Below are 21,358 nucleotides of genomic sequence, written 5' to 3'. Positions count from 1 at the left end.
TACTGTTGTTATTTTCTTTAAAAAAAAAACCTCTATTTTTAATTAAAACACAAATATTGAAAGTCACATAAAACAAACATGGAACCTACTAGGTTATTATGAGGTAAACAGCTTGTAACCACAGGCCAGATCAAGAAATAGAAGCCCCGCCGGGCGCAGTGGCTCACGCGTGTAATCCCAGTACTTTGGGAGGATAGGTGCTGGGATGGGTGGCGAGGCGGGTGGATCACATGAGGTCAGGAGTTTGAGACCAGCCTGGCCGACATGGTGAAACCCCGTCTCTATTAAAAATACAAAAAATTAGCTGAGCATGGTGGCGGGCACCTGTAATCCCAGCTACTCAGGAGGCTGAGGCAGGAAAGAGTTGCAGTGAGCCTAGTGCCTTTGATCCAGCCTCAAAAAAAAACATAAATCACTCAAAAATTATATATATATATATATTATATATATTTTATATATATATTATTATTATATATATTTATTATATAATATATATTATATATATGTTATATATATATTTATTATATAATATATATATTATATATGTTATATATATTTATTATATAATATATATATATGCCCCTCAAATGCCCCACACCAGCCTGACTTTATAGTATTTGTTTCTTTTCGGTTTTACACCCAAATGTATAGCATTTAAGTTTATAGTAATTTGCCTCCCATCACCTTTGTTCCCTTACAGTTTGTCTTTTGAAGAACCTGGGGCATTGAATTTTAAGAGTTTCCGCAGGGCTGGGCATGGTGGCTCATGCCTGTAATCCCAGCACTTTGGGAGCCCGAGGCAGGTGGATCACCTGAGGTCAGGAGTTCAAGACCAAGCTGACCAACATGGAGAAACCCTGTCTCTACTAAAAATACAAAAAATTAGCCGGGTGTGGTGGCGCATGCCTGTAATCTCAGCTACTCGGGAAGCTGAGGCAGGAGGATCACTTGAACCCAGGAGGCAGAGGTTGTGGTGAGCCGAGATCGCACCATTGCACTCCAGCCTGGGCAACAAGAGCGAAACTCCGTCTCAAAAAAAAAATTTTTAAAAAAAGTTTCCTCAGAGCCCAAATCCTCACTGCTCTTTTCCACTCATGCACCCTTCTCCTGGCTTCCTCCCTCCTCCTGCTTGGATTTGGAGTAACGTAGATCTGGGTTGCAGTCCTGAGTCTACCCTTTCCTGTGTGACTTTGGACAAATCACTTAACCTCTCTGAACCTCTTTCCTCAACTGACAAATGGGTACATGACCTAGATCATCTCTAAGGGCCTTCCCGCTTTCTCAGTCTCCTCTCTCAAGCACCAGGCTCTTGCCCCACAGTCTCTTCTCAAAAACAACTTTTTTGTTTGTTTGTTTTGAGACAGAGTCTTGCTCTGTCACCCAGGCTGGTGTGCAGTGGCACAATCTCGGCTCATTGCAACCTCCGCCTCCTGGGTTCAAGCAATTCTCGTGCTTCAGCCTCCCGAGTAGCTGGGACTACAGATGTGCGCCACCACACCCAGCTAATTTCTTGTATTTTTTGGCAGAGGTGGAGTTTCGCCATGTTGGTCAGGCTGGTCTCGAACTCCTGACCTCAAGTGATCCACTCCCTTAGCCTCCCAAAATGCTGGGATTACAGGTGTGAGCTACCACACCCGGCCAAAAACAACTTGACTGGGTGAAAAGAACACTGGGTAGGAGTCAGAGAGACCTGGCCTTGGAATCTAGTTTCCACTGGAACTAGCTGTGTGAACTTGAGCAAGTTACTTAACCTCTCTGAGTTTCCACTTCCTTGTCTATAGAATGGGGATCCTGACACCCAACCCATGAAACTGGAATGAGGCTTACCTGAAGTCATGTCCCTAAGACATTTAGTGTCTGGCATCTGGTATGTGCTACAGAAATGTTGACTGTTATTGTTTTTTTTGTTTGTTTGTTTGTTTGAGACGGAGTCTTGCTCTGTCCCCCAGGCTGGAGTGCAGTGGCGCGATCTTGGCTCACTGCAAGCTCCGTCTCCCGGGTTCACGCCATTCTCCTGCCTCAGCCTCTCCGAGTAGCTGGGACTACAGCCGCCTGCCACTAAGCCCGGCTAACTTTTTTTTTTTGTATTTTTAGTAGAGACGGGGTTTCACCGTGTTAGCCAGGATGGTCTCGATCTCCTGACCTCGTGATCCGCCCGCCTCGGCCTCCCAAAGTGCTGGGATTACAGGCTTGAGCCATCGCGCCCGGCCGACTGTTATTGTTATTAGCTATTATTTATTATTTATTGACTGCTTGCTCTGTGCCAGGCATTGTGTCAAGTGTCTTAAGATGTACTAACTCATTTAATCCTCACAGCCATGCTATGAGATAGCCCCATCTTATAGATGAGGAAACTGAGGCACGGAAGGGTTAAGTAAATTGCTGAAGGTCACACAGGTAAAAAGCCATGGAATTGATCCATGAACCCAGGCTGTCTGGATGCAGAGCCTGCCCTATTACCCACCAAGCTGCACTCAAATACTACTACTTTCTGGAAGAATGTTCTCTTTGCTTGTCCAAGCCCAGAGAGAATTCTAGTAGGGGTGAGGATGGAGCAGTAGCTGAATCCAGTTGGTCAAATCCAAGGGTGAGAAAGACTTTCTTACCCTAACGCGAGATAAATGTCCAGGGCATTAACTTGAGCTGGCCCAAGTGCAGTGGCCCACACAGGTAATCCCAGCACTTTGGGGGGCCAAGGTAAGAGGATTGTTTGAGCTTAGGAGTTCTAGACCAGCCTAGTCAACAGAGTGAGACCTTGTCTCTACTAAACATTTTAAAAATCAGCCACATGGTAGCACGTGCCTATAGTCCCAGCTGCTCGGGGAAGCTGAGGCGAGAGGACCATTTAAACCTGGGAGATCGAGGCTGCACTGAGTCATAATCGCGCCACTGCACCCCAGCCTGGCCAACAGAGCAAGACCCTGTCTCAAAACTAAAATAAAAAGAAAAATAGGCCGGGTGCAGTGGCCCATACCTGTAATCCCAACACTTTGGGGGGGAGTTTGAGACCAGCCTGGCCAACATGGTGAAACCCCATCTCTACTAAAAACACAAAAATTAGCCAGGCCATGGTCGTGGGTGCCTGTAATCTCAGCTACTTGGGAGCTGAGGAAGGAGAATTGCTTGAACCTGGGAGGCAGAGGTTTCAGTGAGCCGAGATTGTGCCACGGCACTCCAGCCTAGGCAACAAGAGTGAAACTCTATCTCAAAATAAAATAAAATAAAATAAAATAAAAATAAATAAAAATAAGTTGGGCCACCCCTGATTATTTCCTGGCCCCACCCCTAATATTTTACCCATTGAAAACCTGCCAAAGTGCAACTGGGACCAGCTTTCTTCAATGGGGGCAGCAGAGAGGGTCTGACTGGGAAGTTGCTGTGTGTTTGCTACCAGAGTGAGTTTCTGGGTTTCTGTGGATGCATGAATGTGTGGAGTAGGCGATGATGGTCTTGTCTGCATGGCTGGACTGCGGGGTCTTCCTCGATGTCTGTCTCTCAACACTGTGGAGAGGCAGTATGGGGGTGCCTGTCCCACCTCTCCCACCCACAGGATGTGTGACCCGGGGCAAATGACTCACCTTTTTGTGCCTTAGTTTCTTCATGTATATAAAAATGTGGATGATGATAATAATAGGGTTATTCTGAAGATTAAATGAGATTGCCCATGTAATGTGCTTAAAACATGCTGGCCACTTATGAGAAAGTAGCTAATACCATCAGCTTATATGTAGTAGACATGCTTAAGTGTGTAACCTGTGGGTTTCTGTATATTTATTCAGGACACCTGTGGTGTACAATGGAGAGGATATTAGGGCCTGGCGCGGATGAGCTCTGTGATTTGTGGGAGGGAATGTGCTTATTTGAGTGTGTGCACAAACGTGTGTGTGTGTGCACATACATGTTGTGTGTGTTCTGCGTACAGCAGATGCATGCGCCTTCTGCACATGTGCGAGGACGTTCACTGCCAGGACCCAGGTTACCACACAAACAGTCTCCATCCCTAGGACAAGTCACTGAGGCTCACGTGTGCCTTGGTATCTTCATCTGTACAATGGGTGGAGTCACTACCCCAAAGGCAGCTATGAGGCCCAAGTGAATTGAGGATGTGAAGTTCTGAGCCAGTGCAAAGTGCTAGTTACATAGGAGTGGCTTGTGCTATGCGTTCTGAGAGAGCCGGGCTTACTTGTTGACACTCCTGGGTTCCTAAGTGCCAAGGCTGTTTGTATCTGCCTTCCCTGGCCTGCAGAATTTGCCCTAGTGTATCGAAGATCCCAGCCTGTTGTAGTCAGAAGAGCCAGAATTGGAAACCTACCAAAGCGAAACTGGGAACAGCCTTCTTCAATGGGGGCAGCAGCTTCAATTCAGCTTCTTCAGTGGGGCATCCAAGGCCCAAAGAAGGATAAGAACTTGCCTCAAGACACCCAGCACACTGGAGGCAGAGAGGGGGCTAGATCGAACCAGTCTCTCTTGTCCTTCTGGCACAGTGGGAGAGCCCCCATAGGGGTCAGGGATCGCAGCCCTCACCCCTCACTGCTCTGCCCTCCCCACCTTCCCCAGCATCCAGCCATCACTGCTCCAGCAGGAAGGTGTGTGCTTTGGCAGCCGCACTGTCTGGGCTGCCTGTGGTGGGAATTCCACGTGTCTGGAAAGGACCCGTCTGAAGTAGCCCAGTCCCAGCCCCCAGCCCTGCTTCGCCAGCTGGCCCGGGGTTTGGCCTGCTGCCCCGAGACTAGGTTCAGCCTGGGAATCCTCAGAGCTTGCTAGAAGAATAGTCTGAGGATTGCAAATTCTTCACCTGTGTTTTTTATATAACACCTTTCTTTTGTAAGTCTATCCCCTTCGATTACAAAAGTAATGCTTGTTATTTTGGGGGAATACAAGTAATGAAAGAGGAGAAAATTGAACTCTTTCTTAACCTAGGACTTCAGCAACTCAGAGACCAACAAGACTTTAAACACACACACACACACACACACACACACACACTCGTCCATTATCTACATACTCATACATTCACCTGGGGACACATGTGACCCAAGAACACTCAAACACACACGTGTGTAAGTATACTTGCACACACATACACCAGTGCATACATACTCTCACAAGTACACACATGTACACACAAATACCTTCACACACACATTCCTGGAGTGCATACTGTGTGCCAGCCACTGTACTAAGGCTCCACAAATGTTCACTCATTTCATCTTCGCGGCAGTGCTACAAGGTAGGCACCATTATTTCTCCCATTTTACAGATGAAGCACACAATGGTTGAGTAATGTGCCCAACACCTAGTTAGTGAGGGGGTGGGATAATGGAGATTTGAACCCAGATTCGTGGGCTTAATTCATTTGCTAATGAATAGGCTGTGTTTGAGTGGCATCATGACGAACATCACCCTAGGCTTTTTTTCCTTATGCATCTACATTTGGTTTGGTTAGAAAATGGCATCTTTGGCTCATACAAAAAAATTAGCCAAGTGTGGTGGTGCATGCCCGTGGTCCCAGCTATTCAGGAGGCTGAGATGGGAGGATCACCTGAGCCTGGGAGGTGGAGGTTGCAGTGAGCCGAGATTGTGCCACTGCACTCCAGCCTGGACGACACAGCAAGACTCTGTCTCAAAAGAAAAAAAAGGAAAGACAGCCTGTCCAATATCGTGAAACCCCATCCCTACTAAAAAATACAAAAATTAGCCAGGTGTGGTGGTGTGCACCTGTAGTCCCAGCTACTTAGGAGGCTGAGGCAGGAGAATTGAGGTTGCAGTGAGCCGAGATTGTGCCACTGCACTCCAGCCTGGGTGACAAAGTGAGGCAAAAAACAAAAAGAAAGAAAAAAAGAAGGAAAGGAAAGGAAAAGCAAAAGGAAAAGGAGAAGGAAAAGGCATCCTTTTTAGATACTAACCAGGCCTGGGGTCAGATCTGGATTTAAATCCTGGCGTGATTGCAGACTGGCTGGCTTGACTTTGGGCTTGTTCTTTCTCCTCTCTGGGGCTCAGTTTCCTCATCTGTGAAATGGGGAGCTATAGTACCTGCTTCTGAGGGTTGGCTGAGCTTGTTTGTAAAGCACTCAACCCTGGGCTTGGCACATAGCAGGGGCTCACTAGATGGGCCATATTAACTGTGTACTCCAAGGCTGGAGGGTGTTGTAGGGAAAAGTCAAAAAATACTCTCCAGATGCAAGGTGGCCTTAATATGTCAGGATGTGGAAGGCAGAGAGAAGCCTCGGGGTCTGGGATCTCCCGTAGGGGATGAGCATTTTTTCCTAGAATCCCTGCCCTATTGCCACATCACTACCCTGACCATTCGCCCAGCCCAGCCCTACACGCTTCAGGTGAAAGCAGAGAGAGAGGGGCAGGACAGAAAAGCCCATCAAGCAGAAGGTGGAGCCTCCCTGCAGGAGTCTGGCCTGGCTGGAAGGGGAGGGGGCCGTGGGGCCAGGGACATCAGATGCCAACAGCGCCCAGGGGACTGTTAAAGTCGCTGCGCCGCCAGGTGGGCCAGGGTGTCTGCGGAGGTCCCCAGCCTCCTGGGCTGCCGCCTGCCGCCATTTGTGCTGCCCGTCCTGGGTATACACCGTTGGAGCCTCCTGCCTGGTCTCTCATGCTTCTCTGTCTCTAAGTCTCTTGCTCCTTCTTCTGTTTCTGCCTCTCTCTCTGTCTATTTCTGTCCTCCCCCAGCCACATCGTTGCCTCTCTCTCATTCTCTCTTATCTCTTTACCTTTCTATTTCTCATTCTTTTTTCTCTGTAACTCTTTTTTTCTGTCCCCTTTTTGGTCTATCTTTTTTCTCTGCCTCTTTCATTCTCTGCCATTGGGTTTTCTCTGTGTCTCATTCTCAATTCCTAAATTGCAGCAAAGCAGGGACAAAAGGACCGTGCAATATGCCCTGGGGTAAAGTGGGCCCTGCCCTCCGAGGGCACTGACTAAGCCCGCTCAAGCAGGATTGGTGAAGAGGATGTCTAGGCTGGAGAGGGCTGCTGTCTGTCTCCTGGGCTGGAGGGACAGAGCCCTGGCTTTGAAGTGGTGGCACCATCTCACCCCAGGGCCATGTCTGGATTAGCCACTGTCTGGGCATTTCTTCCCCTTGCCCAACCCACTCAGTCCCCTGGGGTGGAAAGGAAGGGGTGCTGGGCATCTGGACCAGAGCTGCATCTGGAGGTCTTTGCCAAGTTCCCAGGAGGCAGCATCCTCTGGGTCGGCACTGCTGGAGAACGCTCAGGGTCTGGTGCTCTCGTGCCTGCCCCTTCCAGGCAGCCGGCTCTGATTGCACAAGGCAGACCTGTGACTCCTCCATCCAGCTATGCCCCTGCTGCCCAGCACCGTGGGCCTGGCAGGCCTCCTCTTCTGGGCTGGCCAGGCAGTGAATGCCTTGATAATGCCTAATGCTACCCCAGCCCTGGCCCAGCCCGAGAGCACAGCTGTGCGGCTCCTGAGTGGCCTGGAGGTGCCCAGGTACCGCCGGAAGCGCCACATCTCTGTGAGAGACATGAATGCCTTACTGGATTATCACAACCACATCCGGGCCAGCGTGTACCCACCTGCCGCCAACATGGAATACATGGTGAGTCACTGTACCTGCCCCCAACCCCCCACAGTGTCCCTTCCGGCAAACACAGCCGATTCATCTTGGCCTAGAATGACTGGCTTTGAAGAGCTGGACCACTTGCCTGCCTGGCCCCACTAGCCAGTATCTGGGTGTCGACCTGTAGAAAGGGCAGGAGTTAATCTGCCCATTTTACAGATGAGGAAACCAAGAAGGTTGCACAGCTCTTCCAGTGAGTCAGGCATGGGACTACTGTGTAAGGAGCGGCTCTGTGCGCCAGGCACTGCACGTGAGTATCATCTCCATTTTCCAGAGGAAGAAACTGAGACTCAGAGAATTAATTTGCCCAAGGTCACCCAGCCAGGATTTCAATCCAGGTCTGCCTGCTGCCACCTGGCATCATCACAACTGTAACCATCACAATCCCCTACCCAAGAATTTTGGCTCCCCACACTGGGGACCTGCAGGGGGTGCGTGGCTGGTGCTTTCTATGTTATTGTCTCTTTACCCTAAGGGTTTGACTGACACACCCACACCATCCTCCGCAAGCCCCTGGAGGCAGGCTTGGAGCAGTGGGGACAGGTACTGGGGAAACTCAGGCTGAGGAAAACCAGCAGCTGACTAGCAGAGGAAGCTGGGATGTCTCCCCTCAAAGAGGCAGGGCTGGTGGCTCTCACTCCAGCCCCCAAGAAGTCAGAGGAGGGCACCAACCTTTTGCTTACAGCTTCTCCCCCAGGGCCACTGTCCAAAACCAGCCTAGAGGGATGGGTTTCCAGCCCACCCAGAGATGTCTTTAGGGAAAGAGTTTGCCAGTCTGCCCCCTGAAAGACCAACACATGCCACTCGATAGCCTGAAAACTTAACTTTTTCATCGTATCCATTGACTTATATTTGGAGTACACTTGGAACCAGGCACCGTGCTAAGCCTTGTGGATACTGCTGGGAACTGAATGGACAAGGCCCCTTCCTTCATGGAGCTGACATTTTAGTGGGAATAAGAGAAAACAAGCATGAACAACAAGATATTAATATATATGATAATGTGAGGAGGCAATACGGTGTTGGGAGGGACGGGAATAGGAGCTGGGACGGCAGGCAGCTAGAGCGCAGGGGAGTCATTGACTCACTCATTCATTCGTTAGCACCTGGAATGCCCTCCATTTTTCAAACAAATGGCACATTTATTGAGCACCCGTTGTGTGTGTGTGTGGCACCTGCCTCAACAGGTGTTTAATGATTGCAGGCGACATGGAGCGGAGAGGGTTAGATGTCTCACCAGAGACTCCAGGGAGGGCCTGAACATGTAGGTTTGATGTTTAGCCTGCTCCTTCCCTCAGTTTACCCCTTTGTGGCATGAAGGAAGCATTCCTCTGCTCTCTCTAAAAGACTGAGCCAGACAGCTGGGCGCAGTGGCTCACGCCAGTAATCCCAGCACTTTGGGAGGCCGAGGTGGGTGGATCACCTGAGGTCAGGAGTTCCAGACCAGCCTGGCCAACATAGTGAAACCCAGTCTGTACTAAAAATACAAAAATTAGCTGGGTGTGGTGATGGGCGCCTGTAATCCCAAGCTACTTGAGAGGCAGAGGCAGGAGAATCACTTGAACCTGGGAGGCAGAGGTTGCAGTGAGCCGAGATCCTGCCAGCCTGGATGACAAGAGCGAAACTCCATCTAAAAATAAAAAAAAAAAATTGGGCCAGACAACCCTGGGAAGATACCTGGACCCCTCTTTGGATGCCCCATTTCTCCCTCTCTAGCTGACTTCTACTCACAGAATAGGCCCTAGCAGCCCTTCTCTCACTGCCCCAAGAAAGTTTGGCTCCCATTTCTCACTCTCACACTGACCAGGAATGTAATGGTCAATGACTTCTTGAAGGCCTTGTTGCCTTGCTACCCTGAGTCCCCAGTGCCTAGAGATGTTGTTTGATATTTGATGAATGAACAAATCCTATCTCAGAGAATCCCAGGAAGTCAGAGATGGAAGGAAACTAGTATTTTATTGACATATTTTCTGGTTATAAAACTTGGGGAAATCACACGTTGGAAAATTACAAAACTGTTAGGATGAGGAGGGCATTCACCATATAGTGACGGGGACTAATCACTAAGACAAAAGAGCAAGGTGCAGAATAGAATGCTGCCATTTGCCAAAGTATATATAGGTGTGTGTGTGTGTGTGTGTGTGTCTATATAGAGAGAGCTGCTTGTACAGGTATAGAATATATACCTGTATACAGAGGACAGAAGAAGCAGTGGTGACTGCCTCTTGGGACGGCGTGCAGGGTGGTGGGGTTGGGGGAGAAGTATAGGAGAGAGATGAGACTTTCTACTGTTCCTCCTTGGTTATCTATTTTTATTGTTGTTGACGTGGAATCTCCCTCTGTTGCCCAAGCTGGAGTGTAGTGGCACAATCTTAGCTCACTACAACCTCTGCCTCCTGAGTTCAAGCAATTTTCGTGCCTCACCCTCCCAAGTAGCTGGGACCACAGGTACATGCCACCACGCCTGACTGATTTTTGTATTATTATTATTATTATTATCATTGAAGACAGAGTTTCACTGTTGTTACCCAGGATGGAGTACAATGGTGTGGTCTCGGCTCACTGCAACCTTGGTCTCCCAGGTTCAAGCGATTCTCCTGCCTCAGCCTCCCAAGTAGCTGGGATTATAGGTGCCCGCCACCACACCCGGCTAATTTTTATATTTTTAGTAGAGACAGGGTTTCACCATGTTGGCCAGGCTAGTCTCGAACTCCTGACCTCAGATGATCCGCCCACCTCGGCCTCCCAAAGTGCTGGGATTACAGATGTGAGCCACCATGCCCAGCCTAATTTTTGTATTTTTAGTAGAGAGGGGGTTTCTCCATGTTGGCCAGGATGGTCTCAAACTCCTGACCTCAAGTGATCTGCCTGCCTCAGCCTCCCAAAAGTGCTGAGACTACAGGCGTGAGCCACTGTGCCCAGGCGAATATCTTACATATTAAAATTATGCATATTTTCACGATTTAAAAAAGCTTTTGAATTAAACATTTTTAATGTTAAAATAAACACATTTAGAAAATGTGGATTGCCAGACGCAATCCACCTGCTTCAGCCTCCCAAAGTGCCCTGTAATCCCAGCACTTTGGGATGCTGAGGCAGGTGAATTGTTTGAGGCCAGGAGTTGGAGACCAGCCTGGGCAACATGGCAAAACCCCGTCTCTACAAAAATTAGCCAGGTGTGGTGGCACGCGCCTGCAGTCCCAGCTACTCAGGAGGCTGAGGTGGGAGGATCGCTTGAACCAGGAGGCAGAGGTTGCAGTGAGCTGTGATCGCGCCACTGCACTCCAGCTTGGGTGACAGAGTGAGATCCTGTCTCAAAAAAGAAAAGAAAAGAAAAAAAGAAAGAAAGAAAAAGAAAATACTATAAGTACAATTTAAGAATTAGTTATTTTCTCATCCTTCTGGGTTTGGTCACTTCTAGGGACTGCTGAGAACTCCTGTACGAACACCCTGGGACCTGCTCAGAGCAGAGCCCAAGCTCAGAGTCAAGAGATCTGGGTGTGGACCCCAGCTCTGGTGTGGACTCATGGTTGCCCTTCAAGTCATCAGCGAGCTAAGCCTTAGTCTTCTACTTTGTCATGTGGGTTTGTTGTAGGGTTCCAGGGAGATGGGATAGAAACGGCACCAGGTAAATGTGCATCTCTGGACACGGTTGTGACGATGGTGGCTGTTCCCCTGGGGAATTTCATTGCCTTTCTTTCCCCAGGTCTGGGACAAGAGGCTGGCCAGGGCTGCCGAGGCCTGGGCCACCCAGTGCTTCTGGGCACATGGGCCTTCACAGCTGATGAGATACGTGGGCCAGAACCTCTCCATCCATTCTGGCCAGTGAGTGACCTTCTGCCCTTCCTTCACTCAGTCATTCAACAAACACTCATTGAACACTTACTCTGTACAAGCTGCTGCACTTGACACTGGGATACAGTGGTGAGCAAGGCAGACAAGCTCTTCACCTGCAGGGAGCCTGCATTCTAGTTAGGAGGGGCAGGCAAAACCCTAACAAAGTTGTGTATACATTGAATTGAGGCAAGTCTTGTTTTGTTTTGAGAACAAACAAGTGCACAGATTGTGGTGGAACGTGAGGAGGGATTGAAAGACTCAGAAAATAGGATAAGGGGGCTGGGCACGGTGGCTCACACCTGTAATCCCGGCACTTTGGGAGGCTGAGGCGGGCAGATCACTTCAGGTCAGTAGTTCAAGACCAGTCTGGCCAGCATGGTGAAACCCTGTCTCTACTAAAAATACAAAAATTAGCTCAGCATGGTGGCGCATGCCTGTAATCCCAGCTACTCGGGAGGCTGAGACAGGAAAATCGCTTGAACCCGGGAGGTGGAGGTTGCAGTGAGCTGAGATTGCGCCACTGCACTCTAGCCTGAGTGACAGAGTGAGACTGTGTCTCAAAAATAATAAGTCAATAAAATAGAATAAAGATAAGAGGATAAAATAAAATAAAGATAAGTCTGAGAATGGCAAACCCATCCTTCTGGCCTGACCTTCTCACCGCCATTCTGACTCTCAAGTCAGAATCCGGGGACCTTCTGATCTGGGTGGCCTTGGGAAGTTATTTCCACTTTCTAAACTTTCTAAACCTTGGTGTCCCTGTTTGTAAAACAAAATTGTTAGCCTACCTCAGTTCTTTCCAGACTTGCGGATTTCACAGGCCTATAAAATTGCAAAAAGAAATCTGTGAGACTGCCACACAATTGTCAGATTTTTATTTTGCCAAATAAGGATGTTAGAAAAACAACTACCTTCCCATCCTCACCATTCTGACATCACCCCAGGGAGAGTGGGAAGGAATTAAGGCCAGTCCTTTCAAGTGAGCTTAGTGGAAATTCAGGGCCCTGTCTGCGTTTTTTCATGTCCTTCACTGGTCACAACCAGCACCAGCCTCTGAGAGCCATCAATGGTCACTCAGAGCCCTACAGAGCAGACATCGGGTGATTCAGTCCTGCCTCCATTTCACTTCCCCTCTCCCCTGCCACTGAACTCTTCCTGCCAGACTCCACCCCTACCCATGGCCACCATTTGAGAGGCTCACAGAGAGGAAGAAAGCAGTGTTAGAGACGAAGCTATGCTGTCGTAAATTATGAATGTGCATTCTTCCAGATTTTCTCCCTCTTTAGTCATTTATGTACATTTTTATATATTTGTGCCCCTGTCAAATATGTGTGATAGAAAAAGCCCTCAAAGGCCGGGTGCGGTGGCTCATGCCTGTAATCCCAGCACTTTGGGAGGCAGAAGCGAGTGGATCACCTGAGGTCAGGAGTTCGAGACCAGCCTGGCAAACATAGTGAAATCTCATCTGTACTAAAAATACAAAAATTAGCCAGGCGTGGTGGTGCATACCTGCAGTCCCAGCCACTTGGGAGGCTGAGGCACAAGAATTGCTTGAACCCAGAAGGCAGAAGCTGTAGTGAGCTGAGATCACACCGCTGCACTCCAGCCTGGGCAACAGAGCCAGACTCCATCTCAAAAAAAAAGAAAAAGCCCTCAGGTCCTCCCAGATGGTTTTTCAGACTGCAGAGGTTATTTCTGGGTGACACACCAGTATCTGCCTTCTCCTCACATCTCAGAGGCCTAGGAGATTGTCCGAGGAGCCCTTCCTTTCCTAAAAATGCAAGCTCCCCCGTCAGATGTACCTCCTGCCCGGCCCTCTGTATAACAGTAACACGTATGCTTTTTTGAGGACTTACCACTTGCCAGGTACAGGGAGGCACTTCATATGGGTTCAGAACATGCCTGTGAGGCAGGGCCACCGCCCTCCTGCTCACAGATAGGAAACTGAGATGGGGGAAAAGAAGCAAAGTGATCACCCAAGGTCACCAGCGAGTTGGCGGCCGAGCCACTTTTCCATCCTCTCACCCAGCTTCTTCCGTGTCCCCCGCCTCCCCAGGTACCGGTCCGTGGTGGATCTCATGAAGTCCTGGTCTGAGGAGAAGTGGCATTACTTGTTTCCGGCCCCGAGGGACTGTAACCCACACTGCCCCTGGCGCTGCGATGGCCCCACCTGCTCCCATTATACCCAGGTACTCCTCCGTCAGGGCTGACGGCCCCTGGGATAACACATCCTGGTGCCTTAGAAGAAAAGGAATGTGTGGAGCAGAAATGAGAATGCAAACAAAGACCTTTATGAGCTTCTTTTCAGCAAAGAAGCATATTCCTGGAAAGTTATGTGCACAATGAATTGAGGTGAATCTTTTTTGTTTTTGTTTTTTGTTTGTTTGTTTGTTTTTTGAGACAGAGTCTCACTCTGTTGCCGAGGCTGGAGTGTAGTGGCGAGATCTCGGCTCACTGTAACCTCTACCTCCTAGGTTCAAGCGAAACTCCGTCCCCCGCCCCACAAAAAAATTAAAAGTTATATATATATAAAGAAAGAAAATGACTGGGTGCAGTGGCTCACGCTTGTAATCCCAGTAACTTGAGAGGCTGAGATGGCAGGATTTCCTGAACGCAGGAGTTTGAGACCAGCCTAGGCAACATACAAAGATCTCATTTCTAAAAACCTTTTTAAAAATAGTGAGGCGTGGCCGGGTGAGGTGGCTCACGCCTGTAATTCCAGCACTTTGGGAGGCCAAGGGGGTGGATCATGAGGTCAGGAGATCGAGACCATCCTGGCTAACACGGTGAAACCCCGTCTTTACTGAAAATACAAAAAGTTAGCAGGGTGTGGTGGCATGTGCCTGTAATCTCAGCTACTCAGGAGGCTGAGGCAGGAGAATCATTTGAACCCAGGAGGCGGAGGTTGCAGTGAGCCGAGATCGCACTATTGTACTCCAGCCTGGGCAACAGAGCAAGACTCCATCTTAAAAAAAAAGAAAAATAGTGAGGCTTGGTAGTGCACACCTTTAGTCCCAGCTACTTGGGAGGCTGAGGCAGGAGGATCGCTTGAGCCCAGGAGGTTGAGGTTGCGGTGAGCTATGATCCCACCACTGCACTCCAGCCTGGGTGACAGTGAGACCCACCTCTCTAAAAATAATAATAATTTAAAAAGGAAATGAATAGAAAAGTATAGAAAATATGTTAGCTGGCCAGGTGTGGTGGCTCATGCCTGTAATCATAGCACTTTGGGAGGCTGAGGTGGGCAGATCACCTGAGGTCAGGAGTTTAAGACCAGCCTGGCCAACATGATGAAACCCCATTTCTACTAAAAATCCAAAAAATCAGCTAGGTGTGCTGGTGGGCACCTGTAATCCCAGCTACTCGGCAGGCTGAGGCAGGAGAATCACTTGAACCCAGGAGGCAGAGGTTACAGTGAGCTACTGCACTATAGCCTAGGTGACAGAGCAAGACTCTTTCTGGGAAAAAAAAAAGAAACAAAGGAAAGAAAAAAAGAAAGAAAGAAAGAAGAAGAGAGAGAGAGAAAGAAAGAAAGAAAAATATATTGGCTAATAAAAAAGAACAAGATCACATATTTTGCAGGAACATGGATGGAGCTGGAGGCCATTATCCTTTAGCAAACTATTGCAGGAACAGAAAACCAAATACCGCATGTTCTCATGTATAAGTGGGAGCTAAATGATGAGAACACATGGACACAGGGAGGGGAGCAACACACACTGGGGCCTGTCAGAGGGTGGAGGGCAGGAGGAAAGCATCAGGAAAATTAACGAGTACTAGGCCTAATTCCTGGGTGATGAAACAATCTGTACAAACTCCCATGACAGGAGTTTACCTATGTAACAAACCTGAACATGTCCCCCTGAACTTAAAACAAAAGTTAAAAAATCCAAAAAAGAAAAAAAAAAAAAAGAAGAAACCCAGATACTTTATTTCAAATTATTAAAAACAGATGGCCGGGAATGGTGGCTCGCACCTGTTATCCCAGCACTTTGGGAGGCCGAGGCGGGTGGATCACCTGAGGTCAGGAGTTCGAGACCAGCCTGGACAACATGGCAAAACCCCATCTCTACTAAAAATACATAAAATTAGCCAGGCATGGTGGTGCACGCCTGTAGCCCCAGCTACTTGGGAGGCTGAGGCAGGAGAATCACTTGAATCTGGGAGGCAGAGGTTGCAGTGAGCCAAGATATCACCACTGCACTCCAGCCTGGGTGACCGCAAGACTGTCTCCAAATAAATAAATAAATAAAAACATTAGTGACTGTCAAAAAAAAGAAAATATATTGGCTAGTCTGAAGGTAGTGAGTTCTCTCAATTGATTGTCTACAGTCAGTTTCAGATCCAACTCCCTTCTCATGACTGCACTTGACTGAGTGCAGCATGAAATGAAAGAAAGAAGAAAGAAAATATATCACACGTGATAACATAAGGCTAGTGATTCATAAAACCCTGGTTCAAATTGTGTGTATGTGTGTGTCTGTTTGTACACCTGTAACAATATAAAAATTATTCCTTACTGTTGGTTGTAATAAAAAAAAAGATCGAGAAACATTATGTTACAATATAAATGCCTCCGTTTCCTCCCCCAACACCTTGGAACAGGCAGACTGTCTCTCCCAGGAAGACCTCACCTAATGCAACTGTACAACCTCAGGGAGCCCGGGTCCCACTGAGCCCTTCTCATAGCCTTCTCTGTCTCTGTCCTTCACCAGATGGTGTGGGCATCCTCCAATCGGCTGGGCTGTGCCATCCACACCTGCAGTAGCATCAGCGTCTGGGGCAACACCTGGCATCAGGCGGCATACCTGGTCTGCAACTACGCCATTAAGTAAGTGCCTGCACCAAGGCAAAGGGGGCCCTGGGGCAGACGGGTGGGTCCTGAGAATTCAAAGAAAGATACGCTCCATATCTCTTCTTCATTCTAAGTGCCCTCAATACCATATAATTCTCATAGAAAAGCAAGAACAGGCCGGGCGTGGTGTCTTACGCCTGCAATCCCAGCACTTTGGGAGGCCGAAGCAGGTGAATCACCTGAGGTTAGGAGTTTGAGACCAGCCTGGCCAACATGGCGAAACCTCGTGTCTACCAAAAATACCAAAATTAGCTCGGCATGGTGGCGCATGCCTGTAATCCCAGCTACTCGGGAGGCTGAGGCATGAGAATCGCTTGAGCCTCAGAAGTGGAGCTTGCAGTGAGCCGAGATTGCACCACTGCACTCCAGCCTGGGCAACAGAGCAAGACTCCATCTCAAACAACAACAATAAAAACAAAAACAAGAACAAATTCTAAGTAAAAATGATATTTAGAATTTCTTTTTTTTTTTTTTCTTGGAGTCAGGGTCTTGCTCTCTTACCTAGGCTTAGAAGTACAGTGGCACGGCCACAGCTCACTGCAGCCTCAACCTCCCAGGCTCAAGTTTTCTAGTTTGTTTGTTGACATATCAAATGTTTGAAGCATTGAGTGTTATCAGTATAGTTGTTAAGATTTTTAGCCTCTGGGGCCAAGACTACCAGGGTTCAAATGTGTGATCTTACTTCTCTATTCCTGTTTCTTCATCTGCAAAATGGGAATAAAATAGTACCCAATTTTGGAATTGAGGGAATTGAGTGAGATAACACAGGTAATGCCCCCAGGCTCATAATAAGTGGGGAATACAGACTGGTTACTATTGTTATTACCAGGCCTAGGTTTGATTCCCCTCTGCAATGCATGTACTAAGCATTTGAATACATCATTTTATCTTGACAGGCTTTGGCCTTCCCCTTCCCCTTCCTTTCTTTCCTTCCCCTTTCCTTTTCCCTTTTTCCTTTCCCTTTTCCCCTTTCTCCTTTTTCCTTTCTCCTTTCCTCTCCTTTCTTTTCTTCTGTCTGGCTCTGTCACCCAGGCTGGAGTGCAGTGGCAGAATCTCAGCTCTGCAACCTCCACCTTCCTGGTTCGAGCAATCCTTACACCTCAGCCTCCCCAGTAGCTGGGACTACAGGCATTCACCACCACGCCTGGCTTATGCTTTGTTTTTTGTTTTTGTTTTTTTTGTAGAGATGGGGGTCTTGCCATGTTGTCCAGGCTAGTCTGGACCTCCTGGGCTCAAGCAGTCTGCCCACCTCAGTCTCCCAAAGTGCTGGGACTACAGGCATGAGCCACCAGGCCCAGCCCCTTTAAGGTTAATGCTACCTGGCTCACAGAATTTAAGGATTAAAATATAATGTGAGGCCAGGCATGGTGGCTCATGCCTGTAATCCCAGCACTTTGGGAGGCTGAGGCAAGTCGATCACCTGAGGTCAGGAGTTCAAGACCAGCCTGGCCAACATGGTGAAACCTCATCTCTACTAAAAGTACAAACATTAGTTGGGCATGGCGGTGCGTACCTGAGGAAGGAGAATCGCTTGAACCCGGGAGGCAGAGGCTGCAGTGACCCGAGATCATGCCACTGCACTCTAGCCTGGGCGACAATGTGAGACTCTATCTCAAAATAAAATAAAATAAATAAAATAAATAAGCCTCTGTGGTGCCTTGCCCATAGTACATGCTAAATAAATGATGGCCATGACTAGAACTAAGTTATAAACTCTTGGGCGTGGGAAATCGACCATTTTCATTTCTATATCCTTCTACTATAGCGATTGCAACCCTTTGGTTTTTTAAGCAGAACTTTTTTCTAAGTGGCTAAATTAAACAAAAAAAGAACTCCATGTCATCCCAGGTATCACCACCACCCACTCTCCCTGCCCCCAAACTTCTGAGAGCACCTTTTGAGAACTGTGGACTGACAGCAGCTGGCACAAATCCTGATGATCAATAGGTGCTCCAGAAGTGTTTGTTGAATGACTAAATGATCAAATGAGTCCTGTTAGGAAACCAGAAGTGAGTATTGTTCTGAGCACTTCAGCTGATTTCACTCACGGTCACTCAACAATCACGTTTGGAGAAAAAAGATTATATTTCTGCTCAAAGGTGTGTTCATTTAAGGTGGGAGAAAACAAAGCACTGGGGCTTGGCAAAGATAACGAATGCCACAGACCAGTGGTGAGATTATTAGGCAGCCATGAGCAAGAGCTGGAGGAACAATTTTAGGCTTTGAAAGGAGAAAGAGGGAGAAAAAGCCTGAGTGCAGTGGCTCATGACTGTAATTCCAGCACTTTGGGAGGCCAAGGCGGGCAGATCACTTGAGGTCAGGAGTTCAAGACCAGCCTGGCCAACATGGTGAAACCCCGTCTCTACTAAAAATACAAAAATTAACCAGGTGTAGTGGCACACGCCTATAATCCCAGCTACTCAGGAGGCTGAGGCACGAGAATTGCTTGAACCCAGGAGGCGGAAGCTGCAGTGAGCCAAGATCGCACCATTGCATTCCAGACTGGGTGACAGAGCAAGACTGCCTCTCAAAACAAAACAAACAAAAAGAATAAGAAAATCAACCCTTACAGGGGAGCCACTAATTGACCAGGCACAGTGCTGGGTGCATACATATATGTGATCTTTGCTGAATCCCTTAGAGAGGAGGTTCTTCTCTTGGTTTTACAGGAGAAACCAAGGCTTGCAGGTTGGGCACAGTGGCTCATGCCTGTAATCTCAGCACTTTGGGAGGCTGAGGCAGGAGGACTGCTTGAGTCCAGAAGTTTGAGACTAGCCTGAGCAGTATAGGGAGACCCGCATCTCAGCAAATAATTAAAAAATTAGCTAGGCATGGTGGCATGTGCCTGTAGTCTTAGCTACTCAGAAGGCTGAGTTGGGAGGATTGCTTGACCCCAGGATGTCAAGGCTGCAGTGAGCTATGGGTGATAGAGCAAAAATCTGTCTCAAATAAATAAATAAATAAAAATAAAAAAAGGAAAGAAAAAAAAGAAACCAAGTCTTGCAGATGTGACTTGCCCTGGGTCCCCAGGGCTGGTCAGTGGCAGTGCTGAGATCTGGACATCTGTGTGAAGGTTACTCACTTAATGCTCCTCTGTCTCCCTGGGACCTTTTCTCTTCCAGGGGCAACTGGATTGGCGAGGCCCCGTACAAGATGGGAAAGCCATGCTCTGCCTGTCCCCCCAATTATCAAGGCAGCTGCAATAGCAACATGTGCTTCAAGGGGCTGAAATCCAACAAGCTCACATGGTTCTGAATTTTCTCTGGGCTTTGGTGCGCCTCCAGCTGGGCCTGACCCTCCATGTCCTGCCCTCAAAAAACTGGGTGGAGAAATAATTGTTTCTTTAAAGGATATGAGTTAGAATCACCCCCTATTGAATTTTCCCTCCTAGATTCCGTTTCTTAAATGTCCAACATGGGTCAAAAGAAAATGACCTCCTTGCCTTCCTTCTTTCCTAGTTGCATCTTTCTTTTCTTGGGCCTCCGGGAAAGAGCCCTGCATCTTTCACTAATTCAGTTCTCAGAGAACCAAGGCTGGAAGGCATAGAACTGGCACCTCAGGACCAGGCATAATGGCTCACACCTATAATCCCAGCATTTTGGGAGGCTGAGGTGGGAGAATCACTTGAGTCCTAGAGTTGGAGAACAGCCTGGAAAGCATGGCAATACCCCATCTCTATTTAGAAACAAACAAACAAACAAACAAAAAACCTGGCACCTTGGTTTTGTAACTCTCAGGCCTTGTCAGACCCAAATGACTTTGTCCATCCAATGAAAGGAACTCCACCGGGCGCGGTGGCTTACACCTGTAATCCCAGCATTTTGGAAGGCTGAGGCAGGTGGATCACCTGAGGTCAACATTTCGAGACCAGCCTGGCCAACACGGTGAAACTCTGTCTCTACTAAAAATACAAAAATTAGCCAGGAGTGGTGGCTCGCGCCTATAATCCCAGCTACTCGGGAGGCTGAGGCAGGAGAATCGCTTGAACCTGGGAGGTGGAGTTTGCAGTGAGCAGAGATCCAGCCACTGCACTCCAGCCTGGAGAAAGAGTGAGACTCTAAAAAAAAAAAAGAAAGAAAGAAAGAAAGGAAACCCGCTTTCATTCATCCCATAACAGTCAACCAGTTTCTGGGCAGCCTTTGAGGACTTGTGATTTGCTCCCTGAGTTGGGCACATTTCAGGCGCATGATTTTAAAAAACATTGAAATTGGCTTGTGGACATCCGCCCCCCCACCCCCACTGCATGGTATTGGAGCCACCACGGAGTCCAGGCCCCCGTTTTTATAGATGTGTACACTGAGGCTCAGAGCAGGGTGTAACTTACCCAGAGTTGCACAGCTTGTCTTTGACGGCCAAGGTTAGAGCTCGGTCTCTCACAGCTCCTTCCTGTTTCCTCGGCTCTCAGAACTGAGAAGTGAAAACCAAAGTTGGCCTGACGGGACTCTCTCTGGGCCTTTTTTTCTCTTTCTATCTCTGCCTCAGTCTCTCTCTTGTCTACAGTCCGTTCTATCTCTGCCTATTTTTGTTTTGGTATCTGCATCTCTGATTCTTTTTCTCCCATATAATCTTACTCTCATTCCAATAAACCATTTCCCCTCTCCCCCCGATCCCACCCAGGGATCATAGCACACAAAAGTCCTTTTGTCTCCAGAGATAGTAAAATCTCCTCCCTCAGACCTTGCCCTGTAGCTGGGGCCCACTCCCTGCCTGGCTGGAGAGCTCCTCCTTTGAAGACCTGGGATGGAAAACAGGCCCTTTTCTGTGGAGTCCCTAAGTTGTCCTGGATGGAATGAGTTTTCTCATCCTGTGCATGTCACCCCCTCCCATTCCATCCCCAATAAAGTCTTTTGAGATCCAGTTTAGTGGCTCTTTCTGGTCCCTCCCTCTCTCGGCTCCCAAGAGGGTCAAAAGACAAGGAACGGGAACTGGGTGGGGGAAGATGGGTGAGAGGAAAACCAGCTCAACTGGAAGACCAGGGGAAGGAACTAATAGCGCTTTGGGCCCCGCTCTGCAGAAGGCTAGATCAATGCACAAGTGCATGCACGTATACTATTGCTCCACTTTACAGATGAGATAAATGA

At 48.3% G+C, this 21,358-nt stretch overlaps 2 protein-coding genes across 3 annotated transcripts in view; one reads left to right on the top strand and one right to left on the bottom strand.

Moving 5' to 3' along the window:
- FITM2 (fat storage inducing transmembrane protein 2) overlaps positions 1 to 21,358 on the bottom strand; it is a 51,417-nt gene that overhangs the window by 27,155 nt on the left and 2,904 nt on the right. The window contains exon 2 of one of the 2 annotated variants that reach the window (XM_058433165.1): positions 20,602 to 20,684. The gene's annotated coding sequence lies outside the window, so the exon portion shown is untranslated. Of the gene's footprint in view, positions 1 to 20,601; positions 20,693 to 21,358 lie in introns of those variants that run through there. The other variant, XM_032142620.2, reaches the window with a different exon arrangement.
- On the top strand, positions 7,189 to 19,979 carry R3HDML (R3H domain containing like). The gene is made up of 5 exons (XM_032142647.1): positions 7,189 to 7,564; positions 11,292 to 11,410; positions 13,479 to 13,611; positions 16,138 to 16,253; positions 19,400 to 19,979. The coding sequence occupies exons 1-5, from the start codon at positions 7,304 to 7,306 to the stop codon at positions 19,530 to 19,532; spliced, it is 762 nt and encodes a 253-aa protein (XP_031998538.1). The 5' UTR covers positions 7,189 to 7,303; the 3' UTR covers positions 19,533 to 19,979.

The sequence above is a fragment of the Hylobates moloch genome, unplaced genomic scaffold (genome assembly GCF_009828535.3).
Source record: "Hylobates moloch isolate HMO894 unplaced genomic scaffold, HMol_V3 SCAFFOLD_21, whole genome shotgun sequence".
Lineage (NCBI taxonomy): Eukaryota > Metazoa > Chordata > Mammalia > Primates > Hylobatidae > Hylobates > Hylobates moloch.
This window is presented reverse-complemented; position numbering and strand designations above follow the sequence as displayed.